At 43.0% G+C, this 25,823-nt stretch overlaps 1 protein-coding gene across 1 annotated transcript; it reads right to left on the minus strand.

Moving 5' to 3' along the window:
• Positions 1-45: 45 nt before the first annotated feature.
• T265_08839 (hypothetical protein) lies at positions 46-24,903 on the minus strand (the record flags this gene model as incomplete). The annotated part of the gene is made up of 6 exons (XM_009174751.1): positions 46-611; positions 3,893-4,062; positions 5,338-5,472; positions 5,536-5,637; positions 15,921-16,759; positions 24,519-24,903. The coding sequence occupies 6 exons, from the start codon at positions 24,901-24,903 to the stop codon at positions 437-439; spliced, it is 1,806 nt and encodes a 601-aa protein (XP_009173015.1).
• Between the last annotated feature and the right edge of the window lie 920 nt (positions 24,904-25,823).

Below are 25,823 nucleotides of genomic sequence, written 5' to 3' on the forward strand. Positions count from 1 at the left end.
CCTCCAAGCCCCATACAAGCATCAGTTCATTAGTAGTCTTTAAGTAACAAGTGAAGAGGTTGTTTACATGGGTACATACTTGGTTTCTTATTATCAAATTGAAAATTCAAGAATATCATCCTGGACGCATGCTTTCAACAAAGAAGGTGAGGTGCTTGGCTCTGCAGAATCCGAAATAATGACTAAAAGTTGTGTATGTACAGTTCTGTACGGGGACGTACTGGTACATCTGCGTACAGATGGTCGTCTAATCCTTCCATGGAATATGATGATTCGATGCTGGGTACTCTTGAATAAATCATCGATTGGGCGAAATAAACCATAAACCATTGTACATTCAAAATTTGAGATCCGGTGTTTGGATACAACTTTGATATTGCACGCGTGAGGTAACGGCGTGGTATTAATGACTAGGAATTCTTCAGTGAACCACATCTCAAAGACATCTTTGTGTGACTTTCTCCCTTCGACACTCGTCACATTTGACCTTGAATCCTTCACCCATACGACAGTTACAATCGGCGATCTCCAGTGTCGTGACATTCTTGTATCCACGTCCACAGCACATATTTAGGCAGTTAGCGGTTCCGGCATCTTGCAGTGTACAAAGACTAGACGAGAGAAAGCAGAAGGGAATCAAGTCAACAGAGAGTGTGATTTTGCGCATGACATTGAGCTACTAGTAAATTGCCAGTAGTGAGAAATTCGCAAAAAATAGCCAAGCAGGGGACAATGTGGTTCAAGCTGCCTCGAGGAATTTCCTAACCTGCCTTTAGCCTTAGGTAAACCTTGTCGCCATAAAGAAGCATTAACTTTACGCAGATAACTGTGCGCTTTATATGCGCATTTTGCGCATTAAGGACCACGGGAACTTGTTGCCATATGATCGATACCTCTGGTGTCCGCAGCTATTTGACCCTTGCCAGAATTTACACCCATCCAAGAAAAGCCGCAATTCGGAGTTGTCTTCCATACAGTCCCTCTACCTTTCTCTACAGCTTCACTTACCTTGTGTGTGACTCATAAAAACACTGGTGCTAGCTTACAAACTGATGAGTAGTCAATGCCACATTATCAAGCTAATAAGAGTTCTTTAGTCAATTAAGACGCAGGACGAGAGACAATTGCTTTCTTGATGAATTGTACAAACCGTGAAACTTCAAGGAATAAACCGAAGCAGGAGTTGACCACCAAAATTGTCTTCCTCGAATAAAAATTCCGCAAAAGAGAAAATCTCTTCTGGTTGCTACTCTCCAGTAGAAAATGGTCTTCATTTAGTCACAGCTTAAAATGGCTTCATAATGGCGAATATCAAACAACTATTGGTCGCTACGGACCACACTATTCTGGCAGTACAAGTTAGAATTACTCATTCTAACCCATTTCTGGGACTTCAAACTGATCAGTCTCAGAGAACACATCTTTCTGCAGTCCATACCATTTGTTAGCTGAGCCGCAGTTTCTATGATACCTAATTTTACAGAAGATAACATCATTCATTCTAAAAGCACAGTTGGATGCATACCAGATATCCGACATAAGTGTTGACAGGACGAATACCTGGTTGTCCCCCGTAACTCAAAACTCAGAGTCACCATTTGCACAGCACTTGCTGATCACGGGTGATTCATTTGGCTCCAGGCTTTCAACCATACTTCTGTTACATAATCGAACACACCAAATGCTAGCATCCAGTAAGGCGATGCTAATTGAGGCGAGTTCTATCGGTACAAACTGTCGTGAATAAAAACATCCGCCTACTTTGGCAGCCATTTCGGATTACTGCTCACCCTGGTGGGTGCGTTCCTTAGCACGAAATTATATGATTAAAACGGACCTCCATGACTTCCCAAAACCCGTAGAAACTAACCGATTTGACTGAGAAATGATGCGCAGTAAAATGAAAATGGCAGAAAAATCTAACTTTCATCAAGTAGAGTTATAGTTTCAGGGTTAAAAATTAGATAAGAAAAATAGTGACTGATCCATATTTAGCCGTATTTTAGTCTTAAGCTTACGAAATCCAAAGGGCACTGTCTGGGGCAAGCGCAGAAAACGATTCAATTGAGAGGCTAAACTAGCATCTCCGGCCAACTTTTATTTGGCCCAATGCTTCTATGTACTGCCATCATTTGGTAGAGGCAAAGTAGCTTGAAATAAGATGAGATTCGGACGAAACTAATCCATTCGTTAGCGCAGGTCACAATGCGCACTATCTGCTGGCAGGAGTGGAAAGCCTTATACATTTTCAACTTCTTCTTTTTCTGTTTGATTGTATTTCATAGTTTTCTGTTTGCCGGTTTCCAAAATCGTTCGTTCAACGTCACAAGTCTGCACACACACATACACACACATTCGAAAAAGAATAATGTCAGTCTTCGAGAAAAAACTACTCACAAGGTCGCTGAAAATTACTCGGTGACCCATGACTGGTTTCGCCATTCTTGGGTCTCATTAGGTAGGCACAGTTGCAGTTTCCGTCAATAGTATGTTCTATTTGTGCTGAAATTAGCTGAATACACTCATTGGCGCACTGATTCGGTTCAGTTTTGAGATTCGAGTGAATTTCAACGGAATCCCTTGCTTAAGCACATACGCATGACAGGACGTGGTTAAAAAGTCAGACTTTGGGGCTCAGCCATGATAAACTTCCACCCCAGTTACATTAGAACTGAACGTTACTTCTGCCACGTATGCAGTTGTTCGGTTCGGTTTCAAGTACACCATGTTTTACGGGCGTATGTTGAAAAAATGTTTTTTTTCTACTATTACCATCTCAACGAAGCCTGACAACTCTGATCTGCGTTATCTTCCAGCATTGTTACAAAAAGATTGTCGGTCTGTACAATTGACATTTGAAATCTGTATCCATGCCAAATAATTTCAATTTGGCTGGCCTCATATCTAGATTGTTCCCTCAGAAAAAAATTTAAGCAAAACTGAACAAATCCGATTGATCAGTTTTTCCTTGGCTGACCTCATTTCAAACAAGGTAAGACGATCCGATATTCTGACGTGTCAGAATAACTTGTGCCATTTGTGTTCAGCTGCTGCTGTAAATCAATCAGAGTACACCTGTAATGTATCATTTTTTCACGATGTGGAGGAACGAAAATTGATCTGTTCAGGTCGTTTTTCATATTGGTCACCCTTGTTGTAAGATACTCGGAAAACTTCACAATTATTCCTTTCTTGACAGTCAGGCTTACACCAAGGCTTTCCGGGAAGTGGGAACAGCGTGTACACATAATACCCGTGGAAAAATCCGTGTAAGAGTGGTTACTGTACCATAAAATCCTCGTTTCAGAACAATGTCACAGCACTCAAAGACAAAAACTTTGTCCCCTGAAGTTTAAGTAGGAGATCCTTCACTAGTGCGTTGAAAAAAGTCCATATCATTTCCGCTCTACCTGGCGCACATCAGATGGATGTGATATCTGACTTCCAATTAGTGAGAGGTTGGAGTGGAATAGAGCTGATTCTACCCCGTTGACAATAACTCAGCTCTCAGATGAGTGTAATATGCCAGTTGCATACTACGTTGTGCTCAAGCAGACCATTACGGTCGTGGAAACTCCGGTACGCCGCCTAGCTTCTGAGAAGGGCGAAACCAGTAGAAGACTGTCAAATAGTTTCCAGAAACCCCGTGAGTAGTTTGTTCTGTCAAGGAGGTGTACGGCAACGTCGATTATCGAGCCAATTATAACATGAGTTGTCCTTTGTACACCTCACTCAGAGAACCTCAGAAACGAGGGATCCTGCTGCAACCTCTGGGTCACAATTACGAATGAGTGTATTTCACTCATCACTGGTTGAAAAGAAACAACTAGTTTAACATGGGGCCGTAATTTGCTTGCGGGACGAATCAAATTACAATACTACAGTCACATACCGACCATGTGTGCCAACAGATCCCCTATGCGGTTCTTTATTGCAATAGTCCGGAGAGTGTTCACTGAACACGAGCTCCGAGGCCTTGACAACTTCGTCCACAAATCCTGATGCAGTGAGTGTTTTCGCAATCAGTTGTTTGTTTGGACCCACAGAAACATGCTTTGCAGCCTGAATAAAGACAATAGAGTGAGGTTTAAAGGAGACGGAGGTTGACTGTGTAGGTGAAAAAGAGAGTGATAGAAACAAAGAGCTACATAAGTCCTAAATTATGAATCATTCGTTTCCACGTATACAATGCTCACAACCACCTGACCAAAGAACCGTGAGGGAACTCGCTGGTTTCCTCCACCGTCGGTTTCTTGTCCGAACCGCCAGTTTCAGACATGAACGGGGTAGTTCTAGTGCGTCCAAGTTTCGCTGACTGAGCTCGTTTTGAACGGCAGTTTACCCGGTTTCAAGCCACAAGAATTTGATTTTACACTCTACTGATGAGCCTTAATAAGGCCAAAGCTTCAACCAGTCACTTCCCCCTCGATAAAAGCAAGCCTAGAATATCACATAGGCGAACAGACTTGTTTCGATGATCCATGATCTAGTTGAAAATAAGCATGGATTGATGACTATTGCCTCCTACATCAGATCGGACAATTTCGAACAGTGTCCGAGAATGATTCAGATCATTAGAATTTTTGCACCACGAAACAGAGTTCAGTGATGAACCATTCAAGGAGCTAAGAACCAATCAGTCGTCTTTTACTATTTTAGCAGGTATTCTAGGATGCCAGTGGCATTTAGACAGTCGTTTGGGTCAGTAATTCGGGTGGTGCCATCGCCGTCAATGCGGTTGGACGTATTGTATGTTTCAGATCAATAATCCTGTAAAACTAGTGAGTGCTGTTCAGCGTGGAAACTTTTCGTTGCATACCAGAACACGCGGCAATTGAGCAAGCACGAATACGGTTGTGATCCCTACTTTCAAACTAGGTAGTCATTAGTTTAACAAGAGCAGCACCAGTATCATTCACCTCGTGTGAGGACCTACTTCACCTACATGTTTGTCGCTCCTTCTAGGCTGGTGTAAAAAACATAGTCCGCACTGACAGATTTGGAAATTCTGATTTCACAGGCCTGGTTACGTAAATCCCCTCAGATTTTGCCGTTCGAAACTACACATTACGATTTCAATCGACTTTCTTTTAGGCTGAGAACCCTGCGAAATATTGCCAGTTGTTGGTCAACCGCGGCTATGTCTACTAAACCTGCAGCAGACAATTTATCCACCAAATTGTTCACCCTTGTGTTACTGGTTTAGATCAGCTGCACATTGCGTCCTGCCAGCCCTCGGTAAGTTTGCTACGAATTATCACCTGGTTACGCGCACGGAATACTTCTATTGACTAGAGTGAAATAATCCCCATCTAGCCGTTTACACATCGAACTTACCAGATAACGAGCCTTCAAAGCTTTCTGCATGACTGCGTCATCAATGCGACGCAACTGTCGGAAGCAGACGCGCTGTGCGCAGCTCCCGCTCACACCGTGACACTTGCAGTTCAATCTGTGATTGGCTTCCATGAGCTGAAATCAACACAGAGGAGACAGTGACTACATGCAAACACGTAAAGTGGGCAGCTGCATGACTGCGTCATCAATGCGACGCAACTGTCGGAAGCAGACGCGCTGTGCGCAGCTCCCGCTCACACCGTGACACTTGCAGTTCAATCTGTGATTGGCTTCCATGAGCTGAAATCAACACAGAGGAGACAGTGACTACATGCAAACACGTAAAGTGGGCAGTAGTAGGTATGGTTATCGTTCTCTAATAGGACAGTCGTCAGTACAAATGAATGTCCTGTGCCACACTGCTATTTGTTATCTGCACATCTTTCTTCCCGCTGGTACAGAAAGTTCAACAGGGATCGATGGATGGACTCGTCTTTTAAAAGGATGGATCACAGATGCAATTCACCAAAAATAATGGACGAATCTTGGGATACTGCCAAAAGTGGCCTACAGTTGGGCTTGACACACTAGCTATTTTCGTCAGCCAAAAACGCTTACGCTATGTATCCAAAAAGGGATTAAAACTCTTTTTGTGGTCGCTGCTGCGCAAATTCGACAACACTTTCCAAACCACAGTTCAGGATGTTATCAGAAACGCACAGAACTTCCGTTAGCAAACCTTTAGTTGAGTTTCAATGATTTTTCAGTGAGTAATGAATTCCCCCCTGCACGTCACTCTATGGCACTTTAAGTTCCGTACAGTAGTGGCAAACAGATCTCGCTTCCTAAATTTTCCACCGTGATTCTAATCTAATTAGTGATTGGTTTGCAGGAGTTCACAGGTCATATGGTGAAACACATGTATCAGGATAAAGTCACGATTTCACTCAAGACGGAACACCTTGCGGAGTTTCAGGGTTTTATTAGAACGAAGTATCATACAAAGCCAAGCAAAATATAACACCTCAACCAGTAGAGTACCATTTAGTTTTTCCAGGTGGCTCGCCTGAATCCCAGCTGAATCTCCCATTTATGGTGTTCTCCTTCAGCTGATTGTGCCGCATAAGGCCGCCTCTCCCAGCTGAATCTCCCATTTATGGTGTTCTCCTTCAGCTGATTGTGCCGCATAAAGGCCGCCTCATGTTTCAGTTGTTACGATATTCGAGATATCGCAGTGTATTTTTCGGAAAGAAACCTCTCATAACGTTACCGAAAACTCTTCTACTAACCACGACCGGGGCCTATAAGTAGTTTCCTTGACAAATTCTTAAAGTCAAACTTAACGAAAACCCTCAGGAAGTAGCGACGAACTCTGGAACTGGTGCCTTTCACCGATTAGTTGAAAGGTCCATTGCCGAGAAGAAACGCGGATTTTTAAACACTATCTGGTGCATCTCCCAAGTGGGATCAATTTGCCTCCCGGGCAATATGCACAAGCCGTCAAAACCCGTCCTAGCAATTGGTAATGTGATAGCCAAAGCTGACCTTAGTAGCGAGCTCTTCCAGATGGTGCACTGAACATTCCCAAGCTGATCATTTTTGTTCGTGCCTGGTTCAATGTTTAGATGCATGGAGACGAAACAAGTTGTTATGAAGACCATTCAGTCAATCACATGCTTCCTGCATTAGTTTCTTCGTTAGATTTTTGCGCTAGCATGGGATACACACAATGCCTGCAACGTCCACACGCATGAGATGACAGTTGTAGGGGAAACTCGGTCTAGACTAATGTCAAACTGGGTGAAATATTATCACGGTCGAGTGGCTAAAATTAGGCAGACAAGTCGAGGCGAAAAATTGCCATTGTTGAGTGTAAATCACTGCTGGGTTCAGATGTCTGATAGCAGTAAAAAACGACTGTGGAGTGCTAAACTAATCAAAATTTGCTATTTGACTTCCTGTACATTCGTGCTACTTCCATTCCTTATGTGAATGGATGTGCTGGAAGTCTTGTTTGTTGTACTGTAACAGGTGTTCGTGTATTCTATTTCGGTAGAACAATGTAGGATGAGATATTTCACAAGCTATCGACAGTTTGATAAGGTCTCATCGTCGCCCCTACGCTCCTAAATGGTCAACTGTTTTTTCGTGTATGACTGAAGATTGAGATGTGGTCATCGACACACAAATTTGATGTCGACAGGGGACTTAACTGGATGCAGCTGGTTATCCCGTTTACAACGGTCCGCTTCTGTATTGCACCACGGAAACTTATCTTTCGAATGGTACATGTTGGAGATATTGAAATACATTACCTAAGCTCAACAAACTACTTATTGGGTTGACGCTGAATGGTTTTTGGCAACCTCATGCTACTTTCAGATGGTGTGGTCATTTCTCGGGCGAGAAATCTGCACCCAGGATAAAGCCGGTGAGCTGTCTCATAAAAGTCCACTATACACTGAGATGTTGACTTCCGTTAACCAAAATTCATGATTATAGCACGGTTCTGCCTCAGATCATCATTTCTGTCGATTTCCATTTTCCCAACTAGTTCGGATAGTTATGTTGAATTCAGACAGCTACTCCAGTGGTTCACTAAACCAGCATTGACCACGGATATAAATTTACCGAAATCGAGCAGCTAGGTAGACCCGAACATGTCAGTACCATCAAACAACTATTGGTGACTTGAGGCCCAGTAATCGAATGGAGCCCCTGGTCAAGCTGAACAACAAAGCTGCATAGCGTACCCACATCAAACATCTCATTTCCTCACAAAAAGTGCGAAACTGAGGTTGTGTAGTATATTTTATGCATCTAATCACAACAAAACTTTGTACCCGGTCACTGTTGGATTGATAGCTCGACGTGTTGGTTGGGGTAGACGATGTGCTGGAATTCAGTACGCCTACTGGGCAAGCTCAGAATGACATGGGTGTTGATCTACGGTATTCACCACGTGCTTGCCGGTTGCTCACTCTAAAACTTCATTAAAGTTGATGAAAACCGAATTCATCCGCATTTTCAGTGGAAAACTGCAACTTCTTGAATAGAGACTTTGACGACAACCGCCTCGAAAATGACCTTGCTTTCAGAAAACCGGCTTTCATATTCAACTCTGTGTAGACATCCGCTTGATCTAGAAATCATGAGTACCACGCAGTAAGTACCTTGTCAGTTCCATAGTATCAGAGCTCTGTACCCCGAGCCATTTTGAGTGGCAAATGTTATTACTAGAATTCGTATGGCTGACAACATCAAAGGGGTTCAAAACAACTATACCATTTGCTAAATTCGCCCATTTTTATGGATAATTCGACGTCTATTGAAAAGCCGGATAGTACTATGTATCTGTTTTATCCCTACTGGGAATCATCAGCATTGCATAGCACATGAAATTCCAGAAAGGAATGACGAGTGATTGTATTACTTTTGAAAGTTAATCTCACTGCTGGCCGACAGGTCGCGGACTCCCTAGAGTATCAACCGACGCGCACTATTGATCGTTCCCAAAAAGATGAAACAGCTGTGCAGTGCTTCTTGGTCTTTCACTTTGGATTGGTTTCACTTACAGAATGAATTTTCATTGAAAATTCCAAAATCTCCACACACGCTCACTTTACGCTCCTTTTCACACTGATTTGACTTTAAAGGAGGTCTCAACCGAATCTTCGCTGAATTTCTGTCGCCTTCAGTTGAACGAGCTGCACACAGGTTGCCTCATTTTTTATTTGTCACAGCCATGTCATGATATGTCAGGGCCACTGGAAACTCTGACAGACCACGACCGGTTTCTCCCTTCTTGGGGCTCATCAGTTAGGCACATTTCCCGGCCTTCTGACAACTACATATCCCACTGGAACGTATATTGTGCGAAATTTGCGGAATACACTGAGTTGCACGTTAATTCGGTTTGAAGAGGTGACTCGGCCGAATCACTCGTTTACGATTTAGTACTATTAATTAAGGCTTGTGTGGTACGGCACCTATGTTATGGTAGAATTTATCCGACTGAGTCCGTCAGAAAACCAAATCTGAATTAACTGTCCAGCCGCACTTTCGGAGAATGGGGAAGACACTCAGCGAGTGTCGGGATTTATATCCAGAACTCCCAGTTAACTAGCGTAAGCCACAGAGATTGGCTGCTGAGCGCCGTAGTCAAGATTACCTAAATTCTCTTTGACAACTGCCAAAAGGTTACGAATAGAACGATTGGGGACTCGGGTAACTAAGATCACTTCTTAGGAATCAAAAGTCATGATAGCAAGAGCGCCTCTTTCTTTAAATGGGAACTCTCAGATTGTTTTTTAAAGCAGACTGCTTTCTTTAAAACGAAGAAACTGCTAATTTATGTGTAAAATGTTTGAGACTGGTCGACGAATCGTTAATCCAGGAAGGTTTCGTAAACAAATGATGGATTTTTTGCCACGCAATGTTTTTCTTTGGACACAAAAGCTTCGTCAGTCTATGTGATGAAATGGTGTGATGAGTAGTTTCGGAGCGGAGCGAGCATGAGTGGGTGGCTCACAATCCAAGCAACTTCTTCAATGATGGGTGTGCACTACCGGATGTCAACTCGTCTAATCGCCCACACGCTCGCCAATGGTATAACTTCTGTGCTCATCATGCTTCGATTCTTGGTGAATTCCTCCCCTCTCATCATTTACTGTGGCTTAAATCATATTCGACATTTCAAAACTTTGATCAAAAGGTGTTTAAAACTAAGTTGACATAATGAAGCACAGCTATATGTCTATATCGAAGGTGGGCACATCATTTAAATTTGTTTCCAACCAGGCGGAACATTATTGAAGTACCGTACCCAGAAACAATCCCACGGAACCAGAAGCATTTTGCTTGCGTGACAAGCGAAATCCTAATATGCAACATTTTCCATCAACGGAAATGAGGCCTGAACCGCAGTTTTTACCAGGCAAACAGTGCCTCAACTAACGGCATCCTAAAGCCTAAAGCCGATACTAAAAGCTTCTGTTAGAGTGGCCGGATAAGCTTAACTCTAAACAGATAGTGACTTGTAAATTATAAAAGAGGATCGAAACATTTGGATCACTTTTCGATGAGTGGGGTGTAAAACCATCCGTTTTGCATGAAAATACACAGTATCCTTTGTTAGATCATTGTATAAGACGAAAATCAATCATTCTGGATGACCTCATTTTGTCATTTTTCGAGTCAGTCTGACTAAAAAGTGGAATATCGAATACACTCAACTTAATTCGTATTTACTTATCAGGAAGTTGTCTTTTCTTGAACCGAATTTGCCTTCAGTTTGAGTGAGTTGTCTAGTGTTCAAGGTTGTCCTCTGCTACCAGGCACACCGGTTTATATGATTTCAAATTACTCTTAAAAAAACCTGCTTTCAACTCGTTGACTGTGATAAAACCTGCTTTCAACTCGTCTGACTGTGCCAAGTAATCATAGTTGATCATTTTATGGCACGATACACAAAACACTCCACGTTTCTCTCAGTCTGATCCACAGTTCTGCTCTTGCTGGTGTCCTTTCACTAGGCTCTCTATACCTTTACTCGGATTCATCCGTAAAGACTACTGCCTCATCGTCGTGTTAAGGAAATACGCCTCCAGGTGCGGTGAGATCACGTGGACGGTCGTGGTTTTTTTGGGCACAGCTTGTGGCGCTTGTGATGGATCTCCTTGGTGAAATCTCGCTAACGTCGCTTTTTACCGGTCATCCACCAAGGCCACGTTTATGTCAAGTGGTCATCCAGATGCAAACTACTGCCCATCTGTGACTTTCGAATGTGAAATTCTGTCAAACAGTAGGTAAAAGTGAACGTGGCATCTGCAACATAGGGGCTTCACATAACTGCATTGTTTTATCTACGCTGGAAGTGCAGCAAGTGACGCCAACAATCGAACCAAAGGAGTGAGAGTCATTTGTGGGGACCAAACAAAGGACATGACAATATATAAATCAGTTTCCTTGTTATCTTAAGCTCGGTAGTTTCACAAATTTCAGCCCACCAGTTTATTAGCTTAGGAATGAACTGATGACAGGCTCTTTTGGAGTAGAAAATTGTTTCGAGATGGTGAAAGCAATAAAATAAGTGCTTTGGGATACGGCCGCGTTACATGGCTTCTTTGTAGTTATGTTCGAAGAAGCACGGACAAGGACGCTGTGGTTAAGCCATACCATTAAATGTCGCAGCATCGTCAGTGAGGGATATCTAGCCGTTGTTAGAATTGTCCAGTACATTATCTCTGTTGGCGAGATATATCAATACGCCGATCACATAATGAAAGCGCATTTCAGGACCAAGGTAAGGTCAGCTTCATACAAAACTGTTACACTTCTATGTAAGAGCCCCTGTTTTTGCACATGTGTGCAAATCAGAACGTAAATTTGTTAAGGTTTTTAGCACAAGGATAGTGGTAGGTCAATTCTCGACTCGGTTGATTCATTTCAAACCTTGTGGCATTTCCCTCAGTGGTCTATACACGACCGACCCGTCGTAAGCAACAGAAACTTGCGGCCATTCATGGTGTTGGAGACAAATCCCACATCCCTACTTGATATTCGAGCGATGCACAACTGAGCCTAAGAACCACCTTTCAAATTCTTTCGGACCCTTTTGGAGGGCAAGTCGTGTAAACTAGCAGTGTGTTTGGTAATAAGCAAACTTTTTCGTTTGAAACGATAACTTCGTAAATCCAAGTGAGCATGCCATCAAATTCCTTTAGTCTTATGGCATAGAGAACCAATCACCGAGGTCCTTTTTGACCAGCGGACTAAATCACTGTTGAATTTCATTGTGAGTGGCTTACAACAGAAGATGAGTGATTTATAACGTGATTTTGGCCAGATTTGTAGCCATGCCCTTCGGGGGCATGGCACTTCGGCTGACGGCAACCCTTGGGAGCTATGTGCAAATTGTGTGGATCTGTGTGGATTCGCCAGTGCTGTAACAGTTTGCTTGGGTGTTTGCAGAGATGACACGATATTTAGTGATGTAGGACTTCGAACATTGGATCCCGTATTTATTTAACATCTCTGCACTGATTACCGCCTACTCGGTTGATCTAACTCGGCTGTTTATATGCTCGTGAGCTCTCTACCATTTGTTCTGTTCACAGTTGGGTACTTTGCGGTTTCTCCTGCTTCAGCTGCCACCCACTATGGTGTGAATTGTGAACCGTGCATAAAAACTACATCGCTTGAAGTGTTCGTCAGATCACAATCTTACCTCTAAGTGGTGCTCGAGATTTATGCTTTTCTTTCTAGTTTGTTCGTATATTATCGGTTCAGTTATTCTGATATGAGGTTCTCTGGTCGTGTGTTACATAATCAACAGCAAAGTTGTTGCATTTGTGGGCATCATACACTACCCATAAGGTGGTTAAAAACTCTCCGACAGCCCACGATCAGCTTAAGAAGAGATTCAGCTGGGTGCCAAGTGAGTCTTACATCAAAATCAACTTGACTTGCAAATGAATGCATTTGTGTTGCATTTAGTTTTATCTACATATCCTGTAGTTACGTTTACGGAAAGTAGATTCTCCAACTTTGTTCGTGTTCACTGAAATGTCACTTTTCTGTGATGTTGCTCTTGTGTAATGAAAAAAACTAATGGTGTGCTGCCCACGGTTCTAATATCGCAACAGCCAGCTGGACCAAATACCACACATGCCTGAAGTGTACTACGCGTCCCACCACTGAAAGAACGAGTTTCAAGCACAGGCCTGACTCGAGGACCCCACCACTGAAAGAACGAGTTTCAAGCACTCGAGGAAGGACGCTACGCCATATTCGGCACTTCCTTCTGATACCATCCTAAGTCCGTGATATTGAAATCGGCGACACCATTCAGCAGCACCCTGTATTCGAGGAGGATTTGATTTGGTCACCATATCAAACAAACTGTCCGTGGAACTCAGCGTCGTCCAAATTAAAAACCGAATTCTACGCAAGTGGCTTAATATACTCATTCGTAAACAAGGTCGGTATTATTGAGGGAATGAGTGAAATCTTACTTGATGAGAACTCGTGGACTTCTTCCATTTGAACAGTCCCAAGAAGCGTGAAACTTGCAGAGGGCTACCAAAATGTTTGCAGCAGCTTTTTAGGTAATGTGGCATATCACGAGGAAGACATGAAACCCCTCCATGACCATCCAGTTCTGGGAGCGAGCAAACGCATTCCCGGATCAACCACGCCGAATTGACAAACATTTTCTTAGTTTACTACAGTATCTTAAAATAAAACTCTAAATTGGAGCGGTTTTCTTGTTTATGAATGCATTTCTCTCCGGCCTAAGAAGCCGCACTTTTTTGATCTGCAAAACCAACTTCATTGGGGCGAATAGCCAAGGACCCCCTCCAACAGCGCTGGTGAATGATTGTGTTCGAAAACAGTTTGGGGTATATTAGGGACTAATTAGTCATCCAACAGCACGGACGCAGTGAATCCCAACATACCGTGGTCGATGAACCGGTTTCCATTCAGCTAAACCAATCATGGTGCACTGGGTGTAAACGAGCTTCTCTCATAGAAAGGATTTAAATGCATTCGTTCATGAAATTCCGCTAGATTGGTGTCAACCTACTCCAACATGGGTAGGCCTTGAATGAAGGTACCTTCACCGCCATCTTTTGTTCTGCAATGCGATGTTGTTACAAGTGTTCATATTGGAATAGCGCTGGTCGCCAAAATTTGTTTAAAGAACATAGTTACAAGTCCTGACTAGTGTTTGAAGACAAATTTTATCAATTTCAAGGTTTAGCACTTTTCTCCTAGAACTCAGTAGGTAACTTTAAATCAGATAACCGAGAGCCTTCTCCTTGTATCACCCAAGTGTATTTCTATAACTAAGAGCGTTTCGTGACAGCATGCCCAACGGATGTGGTGCCCGGCGTAAGGTTTCCACTCTGCTAACTTCCGTGAAGTGAATGTTCGAGCTGGACTCAAGTATGCTTGATTTCTGCACTGCCATTGCGCTTCTTCGTCAATTCCAACGCTTCCAGATTGTCTTTCTCATTCAGCAAAAAATTGTAGCCATAATCTCGCTATTCAAATCGGCTGTATGGCAACTATATTCAGCGGGCATCTGACAAGCAAAACACTAATTTACCTACGAATTTTGATGGGAGACTCACCTGCAACCTACCTAACCCTCTCATTTATGATGTTCCTAAATCTGAGCTTTCAGCAAACTTATAAGTAGTGTGTCACGTCCAAGCCATCGGACAAGTTCAGAAGTGATACATAGTTTTTCATAAGGGATCCACCAAAGCAGCTTTCATACTCAAAAATCCAGGAGGCTGCATCTCGTTTTACACCGAATCGATTTAGTACATAGCTTTGACGCGACCTTAAATGTTAAAGTGCATTTGTGCAAGCGCATATGCACATGGCTTGCAGTGACCGATTGGAGGGCATGAGTCGCATGCTTTGGCGTGGATTGTATCCCTAATCTGAGGGTATTCTGGTAAAACAGAGCAGCATAACGCTTTCAATGAATTAGTCAAATGAAATAAATGGATATATATATATATCTTCAAGTCACTGTGCAGACGAACAGTGGATGAACTGCGTAGACTTGCTACTGAATAGTGTATCCGTTCAGTCACCGGTTTACGCATCGCTTACCTCGTTGAATTGCCTGGGCATTTTTGCGATCCTACCACGCGTCTGACCATACTGTTTTTAGAAACAAAGGCTGGTTGGTGCGAAAGTCAACCACCCGGATCACAAACAAATGAGTTTTGGTTTCAGAAAGGATTTTAAACAATCCGTGTGTCTAGTAAGTAAGTAAGTAAGTAGGGAAGAAAATAATATCTTAATGTGAAGTTGCGTGTCGTTTGTGTTACGGCTGAATATCGCAGGAGCTAATCCATTGGGCTGGCTTGGATGAAATCCGAGAAATGAATAATAGATGTAGATGCGATTGAAAAAAGACCGACATCTTGTCCGATAGATGAGTTGTTATTGTCGAAAGCTTGAGATCAACAAAGAAATGTGCGTAGGACCCATGGTTTCCAACATACTTGGGCGCATGCAGTGCAGTGGGGTCACAAGTCAACTTTACTGTAGGATCGCACACAACGCCTGTGCGCAAGGGGACTGAAGATCAACTCCCTGTGACCAATTCTCTAACTGGATTGATTTTCCAGCCATCTGTATTAGTGACGAAGGTGGAATCACTTTTACTCATGCGGTGCGCATACTCGCGCGAATTGGACGGGCATACCCATCACTCTCATGTCATCCCAAAATTCACTGCTGAAATCTCAAACATACCGGGCGCACAGATAGACAGTCGCGAACAATTCTAACCCAGATCATCGGTCCTAATGATAGTTTACTGATCGTACCACCTCTTGGAGAAAGTAAGCCGTCCTGGCAGAGGGACTGAGACTCTGAATAATATTCTTTATATCGGGTCTTTTAGGTGAACTTAAAATACATAAAACGAACACTGTTCGACCAGTTTATGTCAAACACAATATCTGCTTTTGTGGAGTGGACACAGTGAACATACAACTTTCCTCCAAATTTCAAAACACCTAGCCAGCTGTGCAATTGAATAGTAGTAAACTTACCACAACGCCTGTCAGATAGTTGTGTCGATCCATAATGCGAATGATTTGTGACCTTGCGCGTCGACCACGCTGTTTCAGTCGTCGAGGCCATCTTCCATTTAGGTAGCTCATCGGACTTGGCGGCATATTGGGCTGACGGACCGGTGGTCGATAAAGGTAGGTTCGATACTGCTGGTGCTCATTTGTGGGAGTTGACTGTTGCGAAGTGCTCTCATCTGCATACGGATATTGCCATTCATAAGGTAAATGCCTTCGCATACGTATGGCATGATGAGTCCCTATTTGTGACGGAGTTAGAGAATCTTCCGAAGCCATTGTACCCTCCTCTTCCTCCTCCTCCTCGCCGTCACCATCGGCATCTTCAAAATCCAGAGTTTCGAAGGATCTTCGAACTCGTTTAATCCTATCTTCAGTTGATTCACTCCTTCCGCTGGGTGTTTCAGCTGGAGGCAAATCCACCACTCGGATGTTTGGAAAACCGAGAAACGCTGATGCGTATTCCCTGGCAACCTGAAGGTTGTCGGAACAACCAGCCCAGTAAAACCGACTGACTGTGGGTTGTCCATCAGTCATTGAGACAGATTGCCCGTTAACGGCTCCAGCAGCAGACTGACCACTGTCTTCAGATCCTCCCTCGTAAATTAAAGCACCTGGAATTAACATGGGTGAGACGGTGTGAAGAAACCAACCTGGTTCCGAAGGGTAATCGATGACTGGATAGGCATTATTTTCATCTCCGCAAGAACATGATCGGATTTTGTTTAGTGCACAGTATCGACCAATTTCGAATAGTAAAGCTGCACTAGAGAAGGCGTGTACAAGCGCTTGCTCGCGAGTTCCTGTTAAAATAGAGGAAAAATTGAAAAAAAAACATCAAAACGCATAGACCCTTCACGCACGTGTAACAAACACTTGATGAGACATAGTGGGATGATGAAGAGAGGCTGTGTAAGTCAAATCCATTTGAATGGTTATTTTTGGGCGCTTTCCTGCTCTGCGTCGATGCACACCCATATGGAGACGCTCTATTCAATGCGGACAGTTGCGTGGTATGGCAATTCCTCAGGTAGCTATATGGTTGTTGAGCCACTGAAAGCTGAAAATATCCGTTGATTTGGCAAACATGATCCCACCGTTGGGACATGTCAGGATCCCCTGAATTTCATCTTCGAAAGCTTTACCCTTGCTATATTCATGGCAAAGAAATGTTTTTACAAGGGAATGTTTCCGGAGACCACAGCAACGTCGCGCTTTTAGCGGCAATCTCCCCTTTGAAACATAAAACGAAAACTAGCTGCCAAAGTGTACAAAAAGCGTCAACTTCCTCTCCAAATTTGAAATTTATTACTTTCACAAACTCACATCAGATCTTGACACTTCATTTATACTAAGGCTCCCGTTACAATAAATTACATTACGGCGCACTTGTAGCCACAGTCATTTACTCTTCATGATTCTCGGCGCAGGTGGTGAGCAGTTACAGTCTGAATAGAGGAAATCACTGGAAACGTGCGTTTCTGATTGGGTCAATGAAATTATAATTAATTAATGTTTGTTCACATATATATCCAAATCTCCCCCTTTAACGTCATAGAAATGTTGGAGCTCTGATGTTTCAAGTTTGTCGGGGTCGTTCAGATGTAGACAATGGCACTACCCAGCCGGGATGGCCTATCATACGTTCACGACACGACTTCGTATTTTCGATACCAATCAAGTGTTACCGTTTTTAGACTGTATGGTGTATGCTCCGCTGCTTAAGTAACTATCGAACAGCCATCTTTACGAGCTTATACAAGACACATGGTAAATCCACTTCCAGAACTGTTTAAACCTTTCTGACACCCTCTGTAGCCTCATTACAGCTCACTTGAATCGGTTCTTCTGTAAGGTTTTTGGCGACTTAAAAAGATCTCGTTTCCTGCTGGAATCTTCTGGCCAAACCACACGAACGGAGTCTCAAATGGACCATTTGTTTGTAAGTGACATAAATACCCCCACCGCTTACAAACATACCTCACTTCCATCCTGTGGTTGACTTACTTTGAGCCCGACACCGCATGTGTACTCGAAGAAGAACAAGTCCAGTGAACGGAATTTTCATACAAAATGTCCGCTGAACATAAACATGTTTCTGAGGTGTATGGCACTAGCGTTTGCAAAAGTTCTCAAACTGGGACAGAAACCTCTGAGTACCAATGCAACTACTGACAACGGTAACCACCCTGAAATGCGGCTGACAGAAACAAAGGCGAAGGATCAAAGCTGTTTTGCTGAACTTGACCTTGCCATCGTAATTTTCTGGGCCTACCAAACTCACTAAGTGCAAACCCCTTAGACAATCACGTTCAGCAATTTCTTTTGTCACCAAGCTGGTCTACTTTATGCAAGTATTACGACCATGAACTTCGAGAAAACATAGAGTTGTCGACAGTGGATTGTCTTGAGTCTGTTTTGGTGCGCACCAAGCACGGCTACAAGACGGAAGTCAGGTGCTACAAGCACGTTCAAGCCAAATTCATCTGTAATCCAGTTATTGATGGCCAGCTGGCACATTTTTGCAGGTACGACATACATCATTAAGGCACTTGCATGCTACATTGGAAGCAGGTTGTCAATTTGTCAATGGATTCACAGGCAAATTAGTGGCTCGTGGTCGAACAGTCAATTATTCTAACTGTCGAGTTGGAGGTCGCGAATTCGAAAACTCCTAAGGTTTCAAGGTACCGTAAATGATTTATAAGAACCAGGAAACGACGGATGTACAATGCTTTACAACTTTTTCAGCTCTAAAGGTCTCGCAAACAAGACGAACTTTCAATGAAAAATCCACAGACCTCACATTATCAAAAGTCAGCGTAGGGGCTGACAGATATCAGCTATCAGCCAAAGGTTGTGACGGCTCAGACTAGATTCCACGCGCACACGTGCGACAAAGACTGGGCCACGCAGTACCTAAGCCGTCACAGTGATACTTTGGCAGGCAAGAGGACATAGATTCGGGTATCATCTTCGGTGCTTGCCTTTTCATTCACAACACTTGTTCGAAGATCTCCGTTCTAAGTGGGAAGTAAGGATTTCTTGAAGGAACTTGAAGAAACGGTTTTCATCTCGAAGCCCTTTCCCTAATCCACGGATGAGTCCATCTAAAACATCCGGGTCCCAAATACTCGTGAGTCAAATGCAACGCGCATAAAAATTGGAAGTGCATAGAAAAATTCAGACCCTCATTCGGACCCTGAAACGGCTGATTCACGGCACCTGTCAACGAGTGGATTATTTTCCTGTTGATAGTATGGGGAGATTTGGGGATATTTATTGGAGATTTGGTCTGTGAGTGTAAGCAACTATGCTGGAAAGCTGGAAAGCACTATGAAGCCATTTCATTCTCACTGGGAAATGGCACTAAACTCGGAAAGGTTTCGAATCACGATCTCTCGGCACCGAGAACAATCAACCGTTTGGCCAGGGCGTCTGGTCAGCGGTTCTCTGAAGCACATCAAAGCTAATGCGGTGGAAGTATATCTGAATCCAATGTTCCATTACTACACTCTTCGTGGAAGTTGCATTTACATCTAAGTGCTTTTCATGCAGCCAAGCATAGGATCCCAGTTATCTCTTCTCTAGGTCAGTGTCAACCAAGGCTGGAGAACGGACACTTTTGCATTCCATTCATTCAAACAGAAAATATGCGATAACTACATCGTTTCTGACTATTAGGCGCATGAATGTTCCTTGCCCGAAGAGAGCCAGAAGGAAGCCTAATCGTCCAACATGGGTCTTTCAGCACTCAATTATCATTTCAAGGTTTCTATGTCGATGCCGACCATGAATGCCTACCGTGTAGTGACAGCTGAGACGGTTCTATGCAGACTGAATGAGGCCTCTTCCAAATTCGTCAGAAACCACCACTAGTCAAAATAAGACTAAGGTAACAGTTGTCTAAGAAAACGTCGCAGAGTTGCTTATGCCTAGCGCGCACATTTTAAGCACTATGAGTAACTGAGAATATTAGCCGTGCTACTGGTTCGCAACCACTACCAATGAACGAGCCAGAAAGCGCCATATCTAGCAGTCTTTCTAGTATGACTCGATAAGTTAGCAGAAATGACAATTGTACCGGCCACTTTTTGTGACTATTGTGTTACAACTGCGGCCCGAAATCCAGGGACAGTGAAAATGTGAACCACAATAGTCCACCGTAGGCTTCGTAGTAACGATGATCTAGAAGGACTGTATGCCTTTCTTTTGTGCAGTGTGAACCGCTGATGATTTCCAATGAAGATGAAACAGCTGTGCGGTATTCCTCGACTTCTCCTGTATAGATTAACCTCACTAACAGAATGGAACCACAGTTGAAGCTCACCGAATCTCTTCACTTTAGTTTACTACCTGTGTCACATTTCTCCTTTGTATACATCTGCTCTGAACTAAGGCAAGTAGACTGAGTATAGGGGGGGCACGCTAATTGACCCCAAGGTCACGTTTACCACATGGAATGATTACTCAATGAACGCTTGTTATTCGTCTCTTAACTAATTAATCTTCTCACGAATGGTCTGCATTTTTCATTCACAACCACGTCACAGCACTGTCGAACAGGCTGCACCTGAATTTTTACGTCATTAGAAATTCGAATTATTCGCGTTCCTAGCCCGTTTCTTATTATAGTCATCTTTTGGAGTATACTGACTTTGTTAATTTCGTTGATCATTTTTGTGCAGCGTTACTTACAGCTACACGGAAGCTAGAAGGACTAACCGTAACCACGAGACATTTTTGGTCTTAATCATCCTCGGTCAGGTGAGTCTTCATTTCCGCATGGGCACTAAACAGTGTAGCGAAATCCATCCTAACCTCACTGAGTAATTAGGGGTGCCCAAAATGGGGCTTTCGTACTAAAGCTGTTTACAGTTGGTTCTTTTCCTGAACTTATAACGCTGATTCAAGTGGTAGGTAAAATCATCCCACGCAGCTGCATGCGGTTTTGTAAGCAGGCGGGGTAAGCATGCGTTCATCCGCTCCCATTTGAGCTTTGAGTGTCAGAAATGTATACCTTCGTACAAATATCTTCGGTGATAATATGATCGTTCTGAAAGAGTGAATGTCCAAAACCAACAGACTTACATTTCTAACGTTGTTCACCTGTACCAAACGATTTGAAACAACATCCAGAATTGTACAGGTTAGGGAAATATCTTGGCTGTACTATGAGATCGCCGACAGAACTTGAGAACTTTCTTCCACTGTGGGTGCAGTTGATGGGCTTGTTGGGTTGATAAAACCACAGGCAGGTGTGTTCGGTGCAAAATAACTGACGTCAGTGTGTGTTTAATTATTGTGCGCTTGTGACTTGGTCACGTGGCCGAACAAGTTGATAGTATTTGTAATTATGACAACAGTTAAAGCGATGAACTGACTAGACCATTTGAAGACAATTCTTACCCTTCAACGAGAACACTCTCAGCAGAGACTACCCGGCGGAGTACACCGATGTCAATTGGTTGCTTGAAGCTCTGATTTAATTTTACGATTGTGGAGAGGGTAATACTTAGCTTAGATTACTGACTAACTTTGCGGAATTATGAAATGTTTCTCAGAAAAGACTAATAGGTCGTTCAATTTGCCTTCCCAATGTGTGGTTGCGACTTCAGTAACCGTTCCTGGGATAATGCAAATCAAACGGGAAACTTCTGCGTGCCCACGAATTAGTTTTTTTTTCGCCTAAGCATTATGTATGGGAGCAACATTGTATCAAATCCGGCCATTAGTTATACTCAGTATCTCATTCCTTCTGACCTCATCCAGAGTTTTCATCATCTTTTTTACTTCAGAGGGTGCAATGAGACAGGTCAGCGGAGTACAAACCAGGAGAATTGACCATTGTGGAATGTAGGTAGCTCGGATGCGTTGCTTGTTTGTTGGTCTATTCGCCGAGCTTGGCAGTTGGATTGCAAACGTTTCATCACCAATCGAGGTGCAGGGTTAAGTGGGACCTCGATTGGTGATGAAACGTTTGCAATCCAACTGCCAAGCTCGGCGAATAGACCAACAAACAAGCAACGCATCCGAGCTACCTACATTCCACAATGGTCAATTCTCCTGGTTTGTACTCCGCTGACCTGTCTCATTGCACCCTCTGAAGTAACATGAATCTTTTATATTGCAGTGATAATTGCAAGACTTTCTAAACAAATGGCGTTGAACTTTGCTCTTGGAAGTAAATCTGGTTTTTAGTTGTCTATATTTAGTTTTAATGGTTTCATCCTGGCGGCGCCAACTGTAGGAAAATAGACCATCCTAGATTCTTTACTTGGACTGATTACATAAAGTCAATCGGTAGGAGGGACCTTACGTATCATACGGTGAAGCATTCGTTTTGTAAGCTCTTTTATCCCCAAATTTGAACATAGGCATGTGCTTCTGGTGAATTCCTTTCGTGTGGAATGAATCAGGCCAGCTGGGGACCGCTGACTGTCCGAAAATTGTCTAGGTCCACCATGAGTGTGGATACAGCGCAGAAGCCACCACCCGACGATTTGGTGCATTGAACGTCAGTGTTTGAAAAGCGTTGGAATCGTTGAATTCGTGGTTCCCATTAAAAAATTTTAGCGTGACGTAAGAGCTTAAATATCTTTGATACATGCATTAGTTTCCCGTACACTTGTACCGTCAGTTTTACACTCTAATTCGATAGGTCTGTCAGAAGATGAAAGTCTTTGTTTGCATAAACTTCAAGGGACAACCGCGGTTACTGGTTCCGTGTGCGTGATGCTCGTCATAGAATTAACAGTACACTACTTTGTAAATCGTACTAAATTATTTTTCCTATGATGAGGAATAATTCAGCTCACCGATGACTGTCCCGAACAAAAAGAATTTCGACTATAAAACTTAATGAGTTTGGTGTATTCTGCCTAACTGTTTGAGGAGTGAACACAAAACAATCGCTGCTGGAGACACTTTCTAAAATTCGAACAATGTGAAATCCCAGTAAAGGTACCACGACAGTGATCGTAAAATAATTGACAATCGCGTGTCCCGAAGCTGGTTAATTCAATCCTATGTACTCTATTCTGGAAAGATGACCTCAACCAGTAGCTCTCCTACCCGTCCCCGAATCCCTACTCATGGTTGTTTTCATTCCACTCTAGGTGCCTGACTCAAGAGCAGCAAGGGACACTCAGCCAAAGGTACAGAAGGGCATAAAACATTACGAAGAGGATAAGGCGGACGGGAAATGATTATGAGCATGCCTGACATCCGACGAGCAAACGATAATTTGTGCAATGCATAGTGAAATGCTCATTAAATAGTCGGTGATCGGTTTGATAGGGCTGACTTCTAGAAGAAGAAACTTACGAAGGCATAAAAACTGCAGTTTGACCTTTATTTCTCCGCAACATCCGGGGAAACTAGATACGCATAAACCAGTTTATCGTAAATCGATTTACTAGCATTGTCCACTGAATCTTAGTTCAGTGGTAATTTCAGTTGATTATTAGCAAAGGTCATGTTTACGAAGCAGTCCTTTCACATCAGAATGGACTCGTTTAGTTTAAAATGATTACTATATGTAGTTTGGAAAAACCGAAACAAAAGGAAGTTATAGGACTAAATTGGAACACTAGTTTGGACAAAAAAGTTAGTAATGTTTCAAAATTGTACTGGTTCTGTATATCCGATATCAGAGTACAAACTGAGAAGTGCTGGGCATCTGGGGTGTGGCTACCAACAACAACACACCTTGAGTGCTTAGCTGCCATGCATTCTGAATGGGACTTGAGGGCTGATATAGTGCCGGGTTGCCCAAGCCTAGATAGGAGCAGTTAAGTTGCTGAGGGTGGGTTCGAATCAAGTAACTTTCAGTCAGCAAATTCATGTAACCAGTGAGTTATTTCGGGATCCATCACTAGGATCAATACGAGTTAACTATGCCTTGAACAAACAAAACGATCTGTTATCTAAATTATTAAAATATCAAGAGTAGCAATCAGTTTCCGGTTTAGAGAGAATTACGTCGTTTGTTCCAGCTCGATTGTGTTATTTGTTGTTTTGTAGAAAGTGTTTATTCAAAATTTCTTAGTCTATCAGAGATGACAGTAGCGAAAATTGAGTCCAGCGTTCTATTGGCTTTACAGATAAAGTGATTCAGTTTGATAGTGGTGTTTAGTGAAACTTTCTTTGCTTGGGGAGATCAAATTAATTTCTGCACCGCAAGATGCTCATGATTCAAGGTTATTTGGACAAAATAACCAAGTCTTTCTCCTCGTAACATTAAATTACACCGGATAGCATCGGTCGTAAATAGCTCCACACGTCTATAATGATAACGGATGGTGTTAATATCGTAGACAAGGGGGGGTCGTTTATCTGGTCGGCCAGCTTGCCGATTTGCTTGCTATCTTCCGTGTGTGCGCATTCCAATATCCTCACGATTGGTCACGAAACATTTGCGTGCAAATTGCCCAGCTGGACAAGCAGATTATCAGCCACCTCATCCACAGCCAATTAACGCACCCGAGTTGCCAATATTTCAACAGATTGCCTATGAACTGTTCTTTTTCACCAAGCGAAAAAAGAGCAGCTGCAACCTACCTCGTTTCAGTTCAGGTGAGACATCGGGCAATCGGTGTATCGATGTGCAATTCCAACGTCGATCAGCAAAAGCCTTTGGACAATGATAACCAACAGCATGGGCTGCACGGAGTACAGCCAACATTGCGTAGCCAAAACGGGGATGGTTGCAGAATCGGGTTTGACGCCGTCGAAGACCGAGTTCAGTTGAAGCTGTGTGGCATTCCGCACTGGTGAACCTATCGGCTGTTGTGTCAGGCGGATGATCTGCACTCCTTGGAAGACGATAGATTCCCCTGAACATGTGGGAAGGAAAATTGGCGTGAACATGAGTAGTCCCTAAAACCGTGGTATCACAACTGTTCACCAATGATATCTGATCTGCGTAAACTACCAATTTATACATTCCTCACAATAAATTCTGCCAGAGAAACTAAGACATATGCCTGGTTCCTAATGGGACGATCAAAATAGACTAATCAACTGCAGTCCCAACTCTTCTCTACCGAATAATAAGTGTTTGCTAAAAAGTAGGCGGAACGTCGACTTATACTCTCTTAAAAGGACTATGGTATGCAAGACACTATGCAAATATAATATACCGTGGTGTGCTATGCTATGCTTTACTGCACCATGCCATGCTCTAATAGAGTAAACTATAATACAAAATCTTATACTATGACTTACCAAGCCTCACCATACTATACTATACTCAAAACATGCTATTCGATACCATACCGTACTAAGCTACGGCATGGCGTTTCACACTATTAAACATTACTATTCTTGCCTGAGATCAGCTGGAATAAAAGGAAATATTTGCTGACGATCCAATCCAACTTCTTCTAGAAACGATAAACATGTCCTAGCCTGATATTAACGAGTTGAAAAGGTAAAATATTTACACTTTATCTGGGACTTAGACAAAGTCTCATGTGCACAACGCTGCGCTCAAATGGCTTGTCACGACATTTTATCGACGTTCGATGTGTTGCTCATTGTTAAAGGGTAGATTTTTAGATACACTGACACTTTTCCAGTGTGCTCCTGAAGGAAAACACTTGTCGGATTTCGCACAGTCTTTCCTGCTTCCCTGTTGAGAGCATTTGTACAACTACATAAAGATTTTTAGGGTTCATGAACCCTCAGACTTTTCTTCCAGCAGGTAGATAGGGCCCTGTTTGATACGCGTAGACGTTTTCCTCTTACATGGTACCGATCAAGCTCCATGCAGTTTATTCGTTGCAACACTCCTCCTTTGCTGTTCCAATTTTCGGTTGGTAAATCCATGTTTTCGAAGGAACATCCGGATGTCACTGAAATTCC

This window comes from Opisthorchis viverrini (genome assembly GCF_000715545.1).
Source record: "Opisthorchis viverrini unplaced genomic scaffold opera_v5_239, whole genome shotgun sequence".
NCBI lineage: Eukaryota > Metazoa > Platyhelminthes > Trematoda > Opisthorchiida > Opisthorchiidae > Opisthorchis > Opisthorchis viverrini.